The sequence below is a fragment of the Protopterus annectens genome, chromosome 13.part0, assembly GCF_019279795.1.
Source record: "Protopterus annectens isolate FY-2018-M chromosome 13.part0, PAN1.0, whole genome shotgun sequence".
NCBI classification, from domain to species: Eukaryota; Metazoa; Chordata; order Ceratodontiformes; family Protopteridae; genus Protopterus; species Protopterus annectens.
In genome coordinates, this window is record NC_056747.1 from 901,498,717 (window position 1) to 901,519,345 (window position 20,629).

At 39.2% G+C, this 20,629-nt stretch overlaps 1 protein-coding gene across 1 annotated transcript in view; it reads left to right on the forward strand.

Moving 5' to 3' along the window:
• LOC122787760 (breast cancer type 1 susceptibility protein homolog) overlaps positions 1-20,629 on the forward strand; it is a gene marked incomplete in the record, with an annotated part of 959,769 nt that overhangs the window by 498,165 nt on the left and 440,975 nt on the right. The window contains 1 exon segment of the mRNA XM_044054657.1: positions 19,605-19,692. Within this exon segment, the coding sequence (XP_043910592.1) occupies positions 19,605-19,692 (88 nt within the window).

Here is a 20,629-nt window from a genome sequence, read left to right on the forward strand (position 1 = left end):
TAGCAACAGTAATTTAAAGGAGGACGACCCACATGTTGAGGTACATCTTTATAAAACCATTCATTTAAATATAAAGATGTTGTATCGTCTCTCATGATGTGGTATATTTTTGCATAATTTATCAGTCTTCATTTTTTTCAACTTGTTACTGAGTGTTACCTCACATTTATACTGGAAATAGGGAGAGTGGTGTGCAACTCAGTATTACAATGTTTGGCTTGATGTACCTACTTTTCAAGAGACTTTGTAACTCTTTGTGTGCAGGTTGAGAGGTATGCCTGCCACGTATATCCAACTTAACCCTGGAAGATTATGCTCCTTCTACTAGTGAGCAATTGTCACAGGGTCCATGTCTCCAGGTTGGATACAGGGTACAGATATTTAGGAGATTGAACCTTGCAAGACAACTTTTTGTTCCACTCCCAGTGCCCCCTGTTCTCCCTCCCTGGGGAAACTAACAATAAATTGATAAAAGACCATGGTTTAATATTTACATTCCAGAACAGAAAATCAGGAATGTAAAAGTGGATTTTTATTGAACCAGTCACTTGGAGATTACATACAGACTTCAGTCCCACAGAATAATTGTGACACATGAATAGCATATACTGTAACTAATCATACATGGGTTTTAAGTGTAATAGAACATTGCAAACATAAAAGCAGTTAACAGAAGGGAAACCTGTACATTACTCGTCTTAGGCTATCTGCATAATGAGTTCTAATGTAACTATAACTGTCCTGTATCAGTGGCACAGTTTACATAGAGAGGCTGCATGTTCATATAGTGTATGTATTAAACAGAATTCCAGTACACCAGTTTCCCCCAGGTACAATCTGAACTGTGGCTGCAGAGAACATAGTGGAGACTACATGTAACTTTTTCCATCATTTTCATGGAAGTCGCACATGCACACACACACACGTATGCATATTTATGTATGTGTATGCATGTATATATGCAATTCATACAAAAGAATGTTCATATGAGTGAAAACTTTTATGAAGTGTACATAAGAGAGAACATTCTTTTGTATGGATTTTTTCTTGCAGCCTTTTGTACGAGATCACCTTGCAGGGAGGTGTAGGGGACTTGCTCCCTGCAAAAAGAATAGTTTTACTTTTGCTTATGAGTGATCATTTTAGCTTTGCTTTAAAACAGCATTTGATGTTAAATGAGACAGTTTTATATATATATATATATATATATATATATATAGATAGATATAGATATATATATATATATATACGTATGTATATATATAAAAGTGTCTCATTTAACATCAAATGCTCTATTTTACAGCAAAGCTAAAATGATCACTCATAAGGAAAAGTAAAACTATTTAAATCTTGAAATACTTAAATTTTGAATTTTAGTATCTTGAGCTAAAAATATCAAAAACGCACTACAGTGAAAATTAAAAAAAAAAAAAAAAATCACTGTACTGAAAGTTCGTAATACCGAATTTTCAGCATGCGACATTCCGTTTTTTAATATACTCTCCACCACCTGAACAAAAACACAAACATGACCTTCCTACACAATAACAAGCCAACATAACAGACACACACCAACAAAACCCATCACCACTAAAACACACACGCTCTCACCTACCAAGCCCAATCTACTCCTAAAACTTCCCAAAAATTAAAAAATAAATTTCTACTCAAACAGTAAAAACCTACCCAAATCTCCACACATAACCACACATCAGCCGCCATGTCTAAATCCCAGTCCACACTGCAGCATAGAGAGACCGCAAACCATAAAGAACATTCCGCACCACAACTACTGTGGATTCGGTAAACTAAGATTCATTAAAATGCAGTTTTGAATAAATGCACTTTCGTTATTTTCATCTTGAGATACTGAAATTTAATATTTCAGTATTTTGAGATTTCAAAGGGGAAGAGTGTGTGTGTGTGTGTGTGTGTGTGTATATACATATATATATATATATATATATATATATATATATATATATATATATATATATATATATATATCATCATCATCATCTTTTTCTTTCGGCTGTTCCCGTTAGGGGTCGCCACAGTGGATCATATGTTTCCATTTCTTCATGTCCTCTGCATCTTGCTCTGTCACACCAACCACCTGCATGTCCTCTCTCACCACATCCATAAACCTTATCTTAGGCCTTCCTCTTTTCCTGTTACCTGGTAGCTTCATCCTTAGCATCTTTTTCCCAATATACTCAGCATCCCTCCTCAGCACATGTCCATACCAACATAATCTTGCCTCTCTGGCTTTGCCTCCAAACCTGGCTGACCCTCTAATATACTTATTCCTAATCCTGTCCACCCTCGTCACACCCAGTGCAAATCTTAACATCTTTAACTCAGCCACATCCAGCTCTAACTCCTGCCTTTTTGTCAATGCCACTGTCTCCAACCCATATAACGTAGCTGGTCATATTACCCTCTTGTAGACCTTCCCTTTCACTCTTATTGGTACTCGTCTGTCACAAATCACTCCTGACACTCTTCTCCACCCCGTCCATCCTGCCTGTACTCTCTTCATCTCTTTTCCACACTCACCATTACTCTGAACTATTGATCCCAAGTATTTAAACTCATCCACCTTTGCCACCTCTACTCCTTGCATCCTCACTGTTCCCCCTTTCCCCCCTCTCATTCACACACATATATTCTGTCTTAGTCCTACTGACCTTCATTCCTCTTCTCTCTAGAGCATATCTCCATCTCTCCAGGGTCTCCTCCACCTGTTCCCTACTCTCACTACAGATCACAATGTCATCTGCAAACATCATAGTCCACGGAGACTCCTGTCTGATCTCGTCTGTCAACCTGTCCATCACCACTGCAAATAAGAAAAGGCTCAGAGCTGATCCTTGATGTAATCCTGCCTCCACCTTAAACGCATCGGTCACTCACACCGCAGACCTCACTGCTGTCACACTACCCTCGTACATATCCTGTACCACTTCTGACACTCCCGACTTCCTCATACAATACCACATCTCCTTTCTAGGCACCCTGTCATATGCTTTCTCTAAGTCTACAAAAACACAATGCAACTCCTTCTGACCTTCTCTGTACTTCTCCATCAACACTCTCAGAGCAAACATCACATCTGTAGTGCTCTTTCCCGGCATGAAACCATACTGCTGATCACTAATCATCATGTCCCTTCTTTAACCTAGCTTCCACTACTCTTTCCCATAACTTCATGCTGTGACTGATCAGTTTAATCCCGCCGTAGTTACTACAGCTCTGCACATCACCCTTATTCTTAAAAATCGGTACCAAAACATTTTTTCCCCATTCCTCAGGCATCCTTTCACTTTCCAAGATTTCATTAAACAATCTAGTTAGAAACTCCACTGCCATTTCACCTAAACACCTCCATGCTTCCACAGGTATGTCATCTGGACCAACAGCCTTTCCATTCTTCATCCTCTTCATAGCTACCCTTACTTCCTCCTTGCTAATCCATTGCACTTCTTAATTCACCATCTCCACATCAACCTTCTCTCCCTGTCATTGTCTTCATTCATCAACTCCTCAAAGTACTCTTTCCATCTGCTCAACACACTCTCCTCGCTTGTATTTTTCCCTCATTATCCTTTATCACCTTTACCTGCTGCACATCTTTCCTAGATTGGTCCCTCTGTCTAGCCAATTGGTACAGGTCCTTTTCTCCCTCCTTAGTGTCCAACCTTTCCTACAACTCTTCATATGCCTTATCCTTAGCCTTCGCCACCTCTCTCTTTGCCATGTACCTCATCTCCTTATACTTCTGTCTACTTTCTTCATCTCTCTGACAATCCCACTTCTTCTTTGCCAACCTCTTTATCTGTATACTCTCCTGTACTTCCTCATTCCAACACCATGTCTCCTTGTCGTCCTTCCTCTGTCCAGATGTCATACCAAGCACCTTTCTAGCCATCTCCCTTACTAGCTCTGCTGTAGTTACCCAGCTATTTGGTAACTCTTCACTGCCACCCAGTGTCTGTATTAACTCTTCCCTGAACTCCACCTCACAATTACCCTTTTTCAATTTCCACCATTTGATCCTTGGTGCTGCTCATACACTCCTCCTCCTCTTCTTGATCATAGTCATCCTACAAACCACCATCCTATGCTTCCTAACTACATTTTCCCTGGTCACCACTTTACAGTCTGCAATCTCCTTCAAACTGGCCCTCCTACATAAGATATAATCCACCTGTGTGCATCTTCCTCCACTCTTGTATGTCACCATATGCTCCTCCCTCTTGTTAAAATATGTATTCACCACAGCCATGTCCATCCTTTTCACAAAATCCAACTCACTCCAAAATTTTTCTTTCTCATCCATCATACACCCAACTTGTGGAGCATATGCACTAACAACATTCATCATTACACCATCAATTTCCAGCTTCATAAACATCACTCTACACGACACTCTTCACCTCCAAAAAATCTTAGCATACTGTTCCTTCAGGATAACTCCTACGCCATTTCTCCTCCCATCCACACCATGATAAAACAATTTGAACCCACCTCCAATACACCTAGCCTTACTCCACTTCCATCTGGTCTCTTGCAGACACAATATACCAACCTTCCTTCTGTCCGTCATATCGGCTAGCTGTCTCCCTATACCAGTCATACTGCCAACATTCAAAGTTCCGACCCTCATTACCACAGTCCTAGCCTTTCTCCTCTCTTCCTGCCTTCGGCCATACCTTCCCCCTCTTCTCCTCCTTCGGCCAACAGTAGCCCAATTTCCGCCAGCACCTTTGGCTAACAGTACTGGTGGCAGTCGTCGTTAACCCGGGCCTTGACCGATCCGGTATGTAAATATTTACTGCTGTCCGCATGAATGAATATATATATATATATATATATATATATATATATATATATATATATATGGGTTCCATTTAGAAGATCAGTTGTTCAGAAAGGCAGACTTCATATGGTCAAGACTTTCGATCTGGGGAATTTACTTTTTTCTCCACTGTAGTGTGATCTTATAGTTGACGCACATAATTTACAGGGGGGACTTGCTCCCTGTAAAAACAAATTTTTGTTTTATTCGACTTTTCAAAAAGTCAGTCTTATGGGCTTGACCATATGAAATTCGACTTTATGAATGGGAATCTTCTGACCTAGATCCATTTTTATACCCATGCACACATCTTACATACACACTTTCCCCACGTATTGCAGTATAGTTCCCCCTAGCAACTAAGGTCAGGTGTGTGGAGCGTTATTGTTGGAGAATTGTGAAAAAGAATCCATTGCCATAAATGGAGGAAACAGTGTTCCTGTCTTGTATAAAAGAAGAGCCAGAAACAGAGAGGTAGAGATCTTGACCTGTTTTGGAGAAGGATTTGCCAAATGAGTGGAAACTCTTGGAGAACATAAATAGACAAAGCCATAGATTTACCTGAGGAGTACAAGAAGTCATGTATTTAGTTGTGATGGGTGTAACCAGAGTTTACCTTTGTATTTATTTGGTATCTTAGTTGAAGAGGTTAATACTACCGTTTTTGAGCTACAATACCATTGACTTGATGTTTTTTGAGAGGAGTTCACTGAATTTGCTTGAGAGATGTGAATAGCATGTCAGAAGCAAGCCTGAGTTGATATACTTGCACTGCAAATAAACTGCACTTCATATTTGCACTTAAGTAAATTGCAGTGAAATCATAAAAGTGCATTTCTGTTGTATTGCATATAACATGCATCTGTATGTGTGTATGCTTATATGTCTGCAGTGCATTTGGCTGAGATTTGTGCAACATAACTGAACTGTTTTACATATTGAGCAAGACACCTTTTTTTTTTTTTTTTTTTTTACGACGACTTTCTAATCGACAAAGGTACGTTGTGGGAGTGTGTTTTAGGGTTAAGGTAAGGGGACAGATGTAGTGCATGTGCAAACGAGTGTTTACGGTTACATTAAGGGAATAGTGTGTGTGTGTGTGTGTGTGTATGTGTGATGATTATCCGAACTGTTTTGTGTAGTAGAAGTGTTTATGGAAAGGGCTTTTTAAGGTAAGAAGCATGTCAGGGTTAGCATGCATTACTACAGTTGGAAGGGGGGCTTCAAGCTAGAATGTGTACTTCTTGCCATGGAAGAAGACTGTCTGGAAAGAGATGCAGTAGTTGCTTTAACATTTTTTTGTATGAAAACAATAAACTCCTTTGAATTTTGAACTTTTAACTTTCTGTAAGTGAAAAGGGTTTAAAACTGTCAAATTCTTGAATAAAGAACATAAAAAATTTTATCTTTAGCTATCTGTAAATGTTTAACCAAAATTCTAACAATGTAGATATTAATGGGTAATCTCATTTGCATCCACCTTTATTGCCCAGGGCCTGAAGAACTTTCCAGGGAATTCTGGGGGATCATCCTCTTCAAATACATTTTCTCCATACTCTTTTTTGTCATACCATTATGACTCTGGTAGGATCATAATGTTAATATAAAAGGACCTTAAAGAGTAAATTTTTAGTTTCAGAAAATGTATTCTACCAGTAAAAGACATACTCTTAGTTAAATAATTTTAGAGATTAATTTAATTTGCACATAAGTATGCACTCTCTGATCTTGTGAAATATACTTTTTGTTATTTGAATAATACCATCCTAATATCTTTTAAACTTAGCAACATTTTAAGCATCCAGTATAATTTTTGTGTAAATATCTGGGTCCAAAAAGCCTTTGATTTATTGGGGTTAACAATATATCCAGTAATTATAACTGAAAATTATAAAAAAGATCAATTTATTGACAATTTAAGTTCTGCTAGTGTAAGAATTTTATTGTCTCTATTTGCTATAAAATTATAATTGGTTTGCACTGTCTCTTTGGGTATAATTTGCAAGTCTGCTTCTGTAAAGTGTAAAATTTAGTCTACTGCTAATATAAAAAGCGATGGGAAGAGTGGGCAACCCTGTCTCACTTCTGTTCCCTGAATGCTAGGTGGCAAAGTTATATTATTTAATATTATTTGATATTTAGTTTCAGAAATAATGCTTTTACCAAATTTATCAGTGGAATGGGTTAACGACCGCCACCAGTACTGTTGGCCAACAGGGTGCTGGCGGAAATTGGGCTACTGTTAGCCGAAAGAGGAGAAGAGGCAAAAGGCATGCCCAAAGGCAGGTAAGGGCTACGACTGTGATAGTGAGGATCGGAAATTTGAATGTAGGCAGTATGACTGGTATAGGGAGGGAAGCTAGCTGATATGATGAACCGAGGCACGGTTGATATATTGTGTGTGCAAGAGACCAGATGGAAGGAGAGCAAGGCTAGATGTATCAGAGGTGGTTTCAAATTGTTTTATCATAGTGTGGATGGGAGGAGAAATGGCGTAGGCATTATTCTGAAGGAAGAGTATGCTAAAAGTGTTTTGGAGGTGAAAAGAGTGTCGGATAGAGTAATGTTTATGAAGCTGGAAATTGATGGTGTAATGATGAATGTTGTTAGTGCATATGCTCCACAAGTTGGGTGTGCGATGGATGAGAAAGAAAAATTTTGGAGTGAGTTGGATGAAGTGGTGATGACTGTACCCAAGGGTGAGAGACTGGTGATTGGTGCAGATTTCATTGTGCATGTTGGTGCAGGGAACAGAGGGGACGAGGAAGTGATGGGTAGGTATGGTGTTAAGCAAAGGAATGCAGAAGGTCAGATGGTAGTGGATTTTGCGGAAAGGATGGACATGGCTGTGATGAATATGTATTTTAACAAGAGGGAGGAGCATAGGGTGACATACAAGAGTGGAGGAAGGTGCGTACAGGTGGATTATATCTTATGTAGAAGGGCAAATCTGAAGGAGATTGGAGACTAAAGTGGTGGCAGGGGAAAGTGTAGTTAGGCAGCATAGGATGGTGGTTTGTAGGATGACATTGGTGATCAAGAAGAGGAGGATGAGTGTGAGAGCAGCACCAAGGATCAAATGGTGGAAATTGAAAAAGGATAATTGTGAGGTGATATTCAGGGAAGAGTTAAGACGAGCACTGGGTGGCAGTGAAGAGTTACCGAATAGCTGGGTAACTACAGCAGAGCTAGTAAGAGAGATGGCTAGAAGGGTGCTTGGTGTGACATCTGGAAAGAGGAAGGAGGACAAGGGACCTGGTGGTGGAATGAAGATGTACAGGAGAGTATACAGAGAAAGAGATTGGCGAAGAAGAAGTGGGATTGTCAAAGAGATGAAGAAAGTAGATGAGTATAAGGAGATGAGGTGCATGGCAAAGAGAGAGGTGGCGAAGGCTAAGGATAAGGTGTATGAAGAGTTGTATAAAAGGTTGGACACTAAGGAGGGAGAAAAGGTCCTGTACCGATTGGCTAGACAGAGGGACCGAGCTAGTAAGGATGTGCAGCAGGTAAGGGTGATAAAGGATAATGAGGGAAACGTACTCACAAGCGAGGAGAGTGTGTTGAGCAGATGAAGAGTACTTTGAGGGGTTGATGATTGAAGAGAATGAGAGGGAGAGAAGGTTGGATGATGTGCGGATAGTGAATCATGAAGTGCAGTGGATTAGCAAGGAGGAAGTAAGGATAGCTATGAAGAGGATGAAGAACGGAAAGGCTGTTGGTCCAGATGACATACTTGTGGAAGCATGGAGGTGTTTAGGTGAAATGGCATTGGAGTTTTTAACTAGATTATTTAATGAAATCTTGGAAAGTTAGAGGATGCCTGAAGAATGGAGACAGTGTTTTGGTACCGATTTTTAAGAATAAGGGTGATGTGCAGAGCTGTAGTAACTACAGAGGGATTAAACTGATCAGTCACAGCATGAAGTTATGGGAAAGAGTAGTGGAAGCTAGGTTAAGAAGGGAGGTGATGATTAATGATCAGCAGCATGGTTTCATGCCAGGAAAGAGCACTACAGATGCGATGTTTGCTCTGAGAGTGTTGATTGAGAAGTACAGAGAGGGTCAGAAGGAGTTGCATTGTGTCTTTGTGGATTTAGAGAAAGCATATGACAGGGTGCCTAGAGAGGAGTTGTGATATTGTATGAGGAAATCGGGAGTGTCAGAGAAGTATGTAAGAGTGGTACAAGATGTGTAGGAGGGTAGTGTGACAGAGGTGAGGTCTGCGGTGGGAGTGACGGATGCGTTTAAGGTAGAGGTGGGATTACATCAAGGATCAGCTGTGAGCCCTTTCTTATTTGTAATGGTGATGGACAGGTTGACAGACGAGATCAGACAGGAGTCCCCGTGGACTATGATGTTTGCAGATGACATTGTGATCTGTAGTGAGAGTAGGGAACAGGTGGAGATGTGCTCTAGAGAGAAGAGGAATGAAGGTCAGCAGGACTAAGACAGAATATATGTGTGTGAATGAGAGGAAGGATAGAGGAATGGTGAGGATGCAGGGAGTAGAGGTGGCTAAGGTGAATGAGTTTAAGTACTTGGGATCAACAGTTCACAGTAATGGTGAGTGTGGAAGAGAGGTGAAGAAGAGAGTACAGACAGGATGGAGTCGGTGGAGAAGAGTGCCAGGAGTAATTTGTGACAGACGAGTACAAGTAAGAGTGAAAGGGAAGGTCTACAAGAGGGTAGTGAGACCCAGCTATGTTTTACGGGTTGGAGACAGTGGCATTGACAAAAAGGAAGGAGTCCGAGCTTGACGTGGCAGAGTTGAAGATGTTAAGATTTGCACTGGGTGTGATGAGGATGGACAGGATTAGGAACAAGTATATTAGAGGGTCAGCCCATGTTGGAAGGTTTGGAGACAAAGCCAGAGAGGCAAGACTACGTTGGTTTGGACATGTGCTGAGGGAGGGATGCAGAGTATATTGGGAAAAAGATGCTAAGGATGAAGCTGCCAGGTAACAGGAAAAGAGGAAGGCCTAAGATAAGGTTTATGGATGTGGTGAGAGGGGATATGCAGGTGGTTGGTGTGACAGAGCAAGATGCAGAGGACAGGAGGAAATGGAAACAGTTGATCTGCTGTGGCGACCTCTAACGGGAGCAGCCGAAAGAAGATCATCAGTGGAATGGGAAATGGACTTTTTTCTGAAAATAAACCTTTTTGTTGTGCTTTATAACCAACTGTGCAGAACCCCACTTCTTGTCTTCTTCAAGCTTTTAATTTATTTGATGTAATTATTATTTGAATAGCTTTAAGTATTTGATTGCCTGTATTCATATATCATCCAGGAAGAAAACCAAACAGAACGAGATTAATTAAGGGAAGATAGGTTAAAAGATATTTGTTTATTTTTGCTAAAATTTAATACTCACCATTTAGCATTGCTGTTGATCTACTATTTATCTTTTTCTAGTTTTAATATAACAATTAATTTTGCTACAGGAAAAAAAAGAATCTACTGAGCAGGCGTATTGATAGAAGCAGGATGTATAGGGAATTAAAAGCTGACATTGTTTATAGAATTCAAAAGATAACCCGCCTTAGCCTTTTGCTTTCTTAAGAAGTGCAGAAGTTATCTCCCCCAAAATTTGGGCTTCTGTTATCACACATGAGTCCAAATCCATACTAACAGGATTACCATACTGAAAAAAAAAATCAGTTGATGTAGATGACACATTTGAGCTTCCCTTGAAAATGCCAGCAGAAAAGGATTGAAATAACTCTAAAATTGTGATGAAGTTCGAGGTGTTCCCATTTGGGGTTTTGATATATGAATAAATAAAGATGGCCTATCTTAATCTAATAACATCTAAAAAAAAATCTCCTTAACTTCTGCCTCATAATTGCAACATGCTGTATTGATAATTCCGAATTTCTTTTAGAAGCTCCAGTCTACAGTTAACTTTTTTTTTTTTTAATATATTCAGAAGAGGTTCCACCAGCTGTTGTGTTATAAGAGTGTTCTGTTTTTTTCACTTGTATTTTTAGCCTCTTTGACAGTTGAATTAAGATTCCAAAAATGTATGTTTTGAATACTGCCCATTGTTTGGGAAAGGGTGCTGTTTCATTTTTGTTAAATGTCCAAAACGCTGTAACGTACTACATTTCCTCTTTTTATATTTCCAATACCTTACAATTATAAGTAACAATTTTAAGGGCAATAAATAGTAGTTCATATTTAAATCTAATATTTTCAGAGAGTAATCTAAAATAAACAGTGGTTTAATTATCATGTCTTTTCCATGATGTAAAACAGAATCTGAAAGAAATAGTCCAATCTAGGTAATTTTCTGTTTTTAAGATAGAGACAAAGATAAACTACTGCCCTACATATTTTTAGATCTCTCCAAAGCCTGTGACACTGTCTCTCACCCCGTCCTCCTCTCCAAACTCTCTCAACTCAACCTCTCCTTAGCAACTGTCTCCTGGTTCAGTAGCTACCTCACAGACAGACTGCAATCTGTAAAATGGCTCTCTGTTCTTTCTCCCCATCAAAATGGGCGTCCCTTAAGGCTCTGTTTTAGGTCCCCTCCTTTTTAACATTTTTACTAACCAACTTCACATATCCTGTCCCTCAATCTTCCCTAATACAGTATGCAGATGACTCCACCATCATTTCTATCACTGACAGTCCCACTAACCTACTAACCCTGACACAAACATCTTTCAGCCTCACTGAAACATACTAATAACCAACTCGTACTAAACCTTAAAAAGATAAAACTACTTCTCTTCCTCCCAAAATCCCTCTACCATCTTAAATCCTCATTCAACTTCTCTTCCCTCAACACTAAGATCATAGATGAATCACACACTAAACTGCTTCGAGTAATAGTGGACGATCAACTAAAATTTGACCTTCATGTACTTAACTGCATCAAGAAAATCCACCAAAAGCTTGGTTTACTTTATAGAAACAAAAGGTTCCTCACACCCAACTCCAGGATCTCACTGGCCCAAATGTACCTTCTCCTCAACCTCTTTTACAACTCTCAAATTTTAACCAATTAGTCTTCACTACTTTCCAAACATGAAACACCTACAAAAAAGTTGCTAGATTTGCAGCCAATCTGCCCTCAAGATCACACCACTCTCACGCTCTCCAGACACTCAGCTGGCTAGAGTTTCCTAACCCACACTTGTACTTCTCATTATCCATAGTAATTTGAATAAGCCCTCCTCTTGCCCTAGTATTTCCTCACTTGTTTCCCTCTATAAGCCCCCTCGATCCCTCAGAAGGTCTGACTAATGTCTCTTACAAATTCACAAACCTAAAACATTTATTGGACAGAATCTGTACAGCTGTTTCCCTGCCCTTGCATGGAAACAAGCTCCCCATGAACCTTAGAAACATTTCCTACATTCACGAGTTCAAGAAAACTCTAAAAAGGTACCTTTATAGCTGATGGATTTGCCTCTGTAATCATCCCACATGAGCCCACCCCTTTCTCTATCATTATCCTCTCTATTCCTCATATCCCGACTACCAGAACTCGCTTAACTACTCTGTATTGTACAATTAACCTCTGAAGATAACCCGGTGTGTTGTGTAAATTCATTCAGATTTTTTTTGTACATTTCTTTGCTATGTTTTTCTTCACTGTTATAATGCCTCTTACTATATTGTGCTGTGGAGTGTTCTCTACATTTGCTTAACTGTTTTATTGTGAAATTTTCACTGTATTTATCGTCTATTTTATAAATGTTCTTGCTTACTTGTACTGTAAAGCTTTTTCCCCGGGACTCCACTGAAAAAGGGCTTTTGCTCAGATAGACACTCCCTGTTAACAAATGTCTAAATAAATAAATATTGACTGTGACAGATTTCTTAAGACCCAAAAATCTCAACTCAAAATTAGTTAGGAAATCATGCTATTTAGCTTCATTACTTTTGTATTTAACCTTTGCTTCATTGAAATTAACATTAAAAATACCTACAAGAATAATATTTTTTTTAAGATTTAACATTTAAACCTTTGAAATCTGGCAAAAATTCTGAGTACTTCTTAAATGGAACAAATATGGAGACAAAAATACATTTGTAGTTTTTGTATTCCAGTTTTAATAAAAGTATTCTTCCATTATCGCCCAGAAATCTGTCAGTAACTTTGATTTCAGGATGTTTAAGCAGAGTTGCTACCTCTACTATTCTGTTGTCATAAAAATTTATAAAGGCTTGTGAGAGGGCTGTACAGTTCCTAAGAATATCATGTTTATTGCAGCATAAATGTATTTCTTGAAGGTGTGTAAGATCTATTTGTTTCTAAAGGAAATTGTAAAAGGTTACATGTTTTATATGGTGGTTTAATCCATTTATGTTTAATTAACCAATTATCTTTTATTATAAATCTAAAGAATTTCATACAACAAATTGATGACTTTATTTTGGAGCCCCCCCCCCCCCCAACAAAGAGTCCAGTTAAACAGCTAAAGTCCAAAGTCTCTGGTGAATGTCAAATGTATCTTATTCTCTTGCTAAGGCAGAATGTTAGCCATGCCTTTGTCCATTTTCCATCTTTACAGCTTGCAGTGACGATTTTGTGACTTCAGTTAAAAGTTCCAATTATTTTTGTTGTTAAAGCCAAAACTGGTTATTTTCCAAAGTTTCAGGGCAACCAACAAATCATAACTTGATTATTCTCGTGCCTGCCCCGAAGGCCACTGTTTTCTCACATAATAAATTTATTTCAGCCTTTAACATAGCATTTTCTTTTTAACAAATTTTCTTTTTTGCGATCAAACACTTTACTTTCGAGAAAATGTACCTTCTCTGAGCAGATATCAAGCCCATTGGTTTGCTGTGTGATCTTATTTTGTAAATTGCTCAGTTCTTCCACTATTTGTTTCACAGAATTGACCACTAAAGTCAAACTGTCTATTTTATTAAAATGCCCAGGGAGGACTCTCAACTCTTGTTTTTTTGTTTGTTTTGTTTCCAATAACATTCTGGGCCACTGTTGTATTTTAATCTGCTTTTGACTGGAAAGAAATAAAATTCATACCTTCTGCCACATTGTCAGAGGCCATCTTTTTGTACTGTAGCATGTTGCTTGATTGCCTATAGTTTTGTTCCATCAAATAGGTTTTAGATACAGCTACTAAATAAACTGTACTCTTCTGGGAAGTTCAGAGTCTTCCTGGGTGTTAGCCATGTAAGATATCTGTTACGAGAACAGTACTGAAAAATTTTACATTTAGAAAAGAGTCTTGAAGGGTTCTAATTAGCTTGATTCCACAGGTATCTGCTGTGAAAATAATGAAGAAATCTGTTTCTCAGGATCCAAATCTGGGCTGGAGCAAGCTGTTATATTCTTAGCAGCTTTCTTCTTAGTAAGATTGGTGTTCTGTTTTATTTTTCTCATAGTTTACCAAAAAAAAATTAAATTCCATTAAGTTGGTTGATCATATACAAGAATATGCAAGTACAAATTGGTTTGGTATTGTAGTGTTCTGTCTGCCATCAGTGTGAAGAACCTCGCAAGCATGTTAACATGTCATCTCCTCACTTTTCCCATGGACAGTCACCATTGACAAATATTTTCTTTTGTCTTTCTAAATTGCAGTAAGGCATTCCACTTGTGATGTGCTGATGAGGTCAGAAAAAAAGCTGAAAGCTGGCATGTCTACAGCTAGTGGTGTTTGGCTTAATTGGCATGAATGTACCTATGAAATGAAAAATAAACCATCAAGGTAGTAAAATCTTGGCAGCCAAGCTCTGTATTAAATAGTTTGGCTGTGGAGATTTTGCCATCTTGGTGGTTTATTTTTCATTTATTGATAAATGTACCAATGAAGACTTGGTGACAGGCACTCACAACCATGTAAGTGAAACACTGGTATGCCCTTAACAGGTAATTTGCATATATCCAATGGGCCTCTTCTACAGATGGAACCTGGAGAGAGGAAAAATCTGAACAGAAGAGCCCTCATTAACTCCTAGACTCAGGCCGAAGCTCGACAGTGAAGACCCCAAACTGGAGTACCATAAAACCATGCTCCTGAGACCAAGAGCATTCCACCTGTCACTACAGCTATCCCACAGTAACCAGGTATAGATACTGTAGCCACTGGGCCTGCATTTAACAAAATTTCTGTAATCTGAAGTGTAATTGTTGTTCCAGGACACCACTCCACACTGCTATATTCTTTGCACCTTAGGCACAATTTGCTTATGCTCAAAGATCATCTGAGATTCTTTTGTTTGTTAAAAGTTTTTGTAAACTCTGCAGTTCTCTACTTTGTGGGATATTTATTCCATGGGCACAGAAAGCCTACACAAAAGGTTCTGAGGTCTCAAACTTTGCTTACTTTTTCCTCCTACCTGTACACATCCAGAGGCTCTGTAAAAATGAGCGCTGTGACTTGTTTTCCACTGCATGCTATTTCTCTGGATGCATGTATTGTTCAAAAATTGGAATCACCTAGTGTAAATATAAGTGACTACCTCCCTTGCATATAAAACGGTCTGTCTTCATCAAAAGGAAGAAGAATGGGGACTGTTCACAATAATCATGTGTATGAGCCACTTATAAGCAGGCACTGTAAACCTTGTTTGCTGTACAAGAGAATATGAGCCTTTCATATTGTATGTCAGGAGATAATGAGCCCTGTAAAAAGGGCACAGCCTCTACTATTACATGTGATAGACTGGAAAAAGTTTTGTAATAAAGCTTTCATACTTGGCTGCAAGGAATATGAGTCTCATAGGTTCATAGGTAGGTACTAGGCTATCGGCCCTGGGGACTATACAAGCCCAGCCAAAAAGGCACCCTGGCTTTTGCCGCCCAAGAAAATGATTTTCCTGTGCCACTGTCGAGCAAAGCCACAGAAGTGATCCCCGGGGTGAATTTCCTATTCCCCATCCAATCATCAAGATTTTTTTTGAAGAGTGCTAATGAGGATCTTTGTTTGATATAGATAGGTAGTTTATTCCAGAGTATGGGAAGTCTCTGGGACAGGAATCTATCCCTCCGGCATGTTCTGTTTATTGTGGTGGCAAGGTTTAGGTCCCTAGAGTGTGTAGCTCGGAGGGATTGGGATTTCTTTAAGTGGAGCATGTCCAACAGCTCTGGGTTTGACATAGCTTTATATGTTAGGCAGAGATCACCTCTGAGTAGATGCTATGCAACGGAGTAAAGCTGGAGTTTTTTGAGACTGTCTGCGTAGGGCATCTGTTTGAGGCCATTAATCCTCTTTGTGAGGTATTTCTGCGGCCTTTCCAGTTGTTGTAGATGTCTTGTGAGGTACATACCAAAAGGGGCGTTGTACTCTATAATGGGTCTAATGAATGAGGAGTAAAAGGGAACAATGACCTCTTTTTCTGGGTGAGAAACCTTTTGTGATGAGGTGTGCCACAGAAGGATTTCCTGACTATTGTGGGGATGTGATTATTAAAGGAGCGACTACTGTCCACCTGTGTCCCAAGGTCTCTTATCACACTTTTGGTGTTAAGTATACTACCACCTATGTTGTAGTTCATGGGTACAGAGTTTTTACCAAAGGGGATGACAATGCACTTTTTGGCATTGAGCTTGAGGCTATGGCTTTGACACCAGGCATCTGTCTCAGTGAGGCCCTTTTGTAGGATGTCCACATCGTTAGGAGTTTCGATTATGGCTCCTAGTTTGCATTGATCTGCGAACTTCATTAGCAAAAGACCTTCTGTGTTAGCCTGTACTTCAGAGAAGTAGATACCAAACAGGAGAGGACCCAGGACTGAACCCTGTGGTGCTCCACTTGTCACTGGTCTGAAGTCGGATTTGGAGTCTGCTACTTTCACAGTGTGGGTTCTGTTAGTGAGCCAGTTGGCAACCCATCTTGTGACACAGGGATTTATACCAAGTTTATCTATAATTCCAGAGTGGGGGATGGTGTTGAAAGCCTTAGCAAGATCTAGATAGGCTGTGTGAACCGCCTTACCCCCGTCTACGGCTTTGGTGACTGCTTCAAAGAAGTCTATCAGGTTTAGGAGACATGATCTGTCTTTTACAAACCCGAACTGGGTGGGGTCCAGAGTTTGGAAATTACCAATGTCTTTGTTTATAAGTTCCATAATGATACGTTCCATGTCCTTGCAGACCAGGCTCGTCAGGCTAATGGGGCGGTAGTTCCCGGGGTCCGTGGTGACTCCCCCCTTGTGAAGTGGGATAACCGTCGCTGTGCTCCATTCAGCAGGCACAAAGCCTGAGGTGAGGCTATTATTGAACATGGTACGTAGGTGGGGTGCCAGTTTGTGTAGAACGCAGCCTGGGATGTTGTCTGGTCACATGGATGCTGTGTTCTTGGCTTTGGAGAGTGTTTTTTACCTGTGCAGCCATAATGACAGGAACTTTGCATTCTTCCGGTATAGAGATGGGCTCTTTAGGGGTGAGAGGGGGGGGGTAAAGTTAGCACTGAACCTATATGCTCACTGATGCAGAGGCAGCCTCTCATTTTACATGCGTTACAAAACACACTAATAAGGTATTGGTGATAGCCTTGTAAAAGCAGGCATTTTTAATGTCCAAAGTGTACGCCACTCTATTAGATGGCCTGATGAAGGTCAGGCGAAAGTGTTTTCTTAAATATAGTTCTGTAGTTGGTGCTCATAGTGTGGTGTCATGTTTTGTTTGTTAGAAGTTAAAAATAAAAGTAAAATCTTTTAACTAAGAATGAGGTTCCACAGGCTGCTGAACTGGTAAACCCTCATGGGTTTTTCCGGGATACTCAGATAAGGGACTAACCTCCAAGCTTTGGGAGTGACTCCTTGGTTTTCCATGTCCCAGATTTTCCTCCGGTCATCTCCCATGGACCCTCCCACCATTGTCTGTAACTGACTTTAAATAACTGACCTGTTGAATGTAATGTATTGGAACAAGAACACTTGTATATATACCAACTTAACTGAATAAACTATTGTAAATTCAACAAGGTGTCTTTATTCCTCCCACAGGGTGAGTATCACAGAGAGTCAGTCTCCTAGATCTGCTAGCTGAAGTCATTTTATTTGGACTAATCCCTTTGCACTCTGTTTCTTGCTAGTCCTGTGACCTTCTGGGTCATAGGTGGGATACCAGACTTCACACATGTCCTCCAGATTACCTCTGTTTTCAGAGCTAAATAGTCTGCATAACCCCCAAACACAAGGGTTTTCACTCTCTCTTATTTTCCACACAGCATTCTCACCCATTTTTGATAATTCCTAATAGTTGCATTCATTACTTTTTCATTTTATGTTCATGACCTGCAAATGCTCTACTGCCCTAAAATGTTTTCTTACCCATAACATCTTTTACCACTCTTAGCTTGTTATACATGACATTTGTCCTTTATTGTGTTTTAACTTCTTGATTCCTTTGCAAAAAAAAAAATCTTTATATGATGTATTTTATTTTTATCCATTTTCTCATAAAATTCACTTCCCTTTTCTGCAATATCTAGTTTCTCCATTCCTAATACCTGTTAATACTCCTAAATGCAGTGTTATATTCCTGTTTTTGCTGACATCTAATCTCTTCTTCCATCATTAAGTATGCTTTTTTTGTATTTTTCCTTGGGCATAGTCCAAAATTCTAACGGGTATTAGAAAACAATATTCTTTGTTCTGTCTTTATTTTATCACCTGTTAACATTTTTAATCCTTTCCCCTTCTGTAATTATTTCTTCACGACCTCCAATTTTTACTTGTATAGCCTCATGGCATGTGAAGTATGCCACGCTTTTAACACCCTAAAATTTTCTCAATCAGACAATAATGCATCGTTTATTTCTATTCTCACAGATCTCAAGGGTGCCTCTTGTTAGTTCTGTAGCAATGACAATCTCTTGGAGTACAGAAAGTCCTGGGATTAATCCCAAAAAATAGTCAGTGCTTTTACTTTCCTGTGCTGTGGTTAATACAGTACTAAGTTAATGGTTTGTATTGCATGTGGGTACTTGCGTGTTAAAAATCATCATCATGGCTGTTTCCTAGTTGAAAGGAGAACTGCTCTTGAGGGGAAACCAGGTATCTGTCTGTCCAAGGACCCCTTGTTGAACCAGTGGCAGTGCCAACTGCATCTAATTTGGGTAGTCCTGGGTTCAACTTCAATTCAAGAAGTCAGTGTTTTCTTTCACAGTATCAAAGTAGTTGTGCTTCCCGAATTAAAAAAAACATTGTGTAAGTGATCTTGTATTTGCTTTGTATCAAGTATTTGTTTGCATACTGTCATAAGAGTACTGATGTAACTGCAGTCAGTGTGTTTGATAATAGCAGAACAGACCTTCAGCTCATTTGTGTAACAACAAAAAAAATGCAAGGTCCTTGTCTTTTTTATACAGCATGTTATGTCCATGAATGTTTCAGTTAACTAGTTCCTGGACGGTTTTGCAAAATGCTGTCCAATCAGAAGTTGTGCTTAGTGAAACAAAATGTGTAACGCATCTTTTTACTAAGTCACAAATAACTGTTTTTGCAAAAGCTTCATCTCTTAAACCCCAAGAATAATAGTCATCAGCTCCAAGATCATTGCAGTTCAGTGCAGGGGCATTGTCTCAACATTAGTGACCCATTCAACACAGGTGTGATTCAGTAAAGTGTAGTTGTGCTGTGTTTGATACACGGACATTGCAGAATTGTCTAGCCACCATGTTATCTTTAACTGTGCTGTTAGTGAATTGGCATTTCAAGACAATTGCTGTTAAGTGCTCACTTTAAGTAAGGAGCAAAGGATATAAAGGGAACAAAATTGTAATGTTTCTTTTTCAAAACTTCTTTATTTTCAGTTGCTTGTGCAGAAGTTTTCAAGAAAACTGCAGTGCTCCTTTTCCAGTCAGATCACAAATGAAACAACTCATGTCATTATGAAAACAGGTACATTTACTATTGTCTTAACTGTTATTTTTTATGTATTGGGGCATGACTTTCAGAAGAAGACTAGGTTAAAAACTGTAGTAGTGATCCCATTTAACTTGTGTTTTACGTCATCTTTGATTATGAAAACATTTCAAAATGATTTAAGTTCTTTGTGAAAGTACATCCTGCTAAAGTTACAGTAGACATAATATGGCAGATATCCTCATAATACATGTTAGGGTAGGATTTAGAGTTATAGTGCACAATGCCTAAGGCCAGTGAAATGGCTAGCTCCCAGTTTAGAGGGAACATTGCAATACTACTGTAGAAGCATTATGATGCTGTGAACCAAGAAGACACCTTGTGCTTACTACATTTGCAGATGAGCTACAGTATGAATAGCAACATTATCATAATTCAGAGACATATATGCTGTATAGTATAGCTATCTACTGAAATTGCATTACACTGTGGTTATCGTGTTATGGGGGCCACTGTCATCTAGTATACATGTGTAGCTATGATGTAGTGCAGTTTAAGCAGACAGCTATTCTGTAGAGCAGCTTTCTGTGAACTGTGGTAGTGTGCTGTCTTGGAAATGCATCTAGTGATCGCAGGCTTGTTACACTGGTATGTTTTACACATGCATTTTATTTATAAGACATTAAACATGCACACACACGTATTCTTTGAAGTGCTGCTGACATTCTTTCAGTGGAGAACAGTAGGATCCCATAATGTGACAGGCCTATGTAAATTTTGCTGCACAGTATACAAAATGTAAATTATATGCAGATTACCTGTAATGCAGAATTATGAGTAATGAGCACAGTGCAGTTCTGAAACCTGAATTGTACTACTCACTGCCTTGTATATGGCTTGACCAAAGTGGCCAAACGGTGAACTAATGTATTCTGATATTCTGCACAGTGCAGCTGTGTGTAGTATTTGTAAA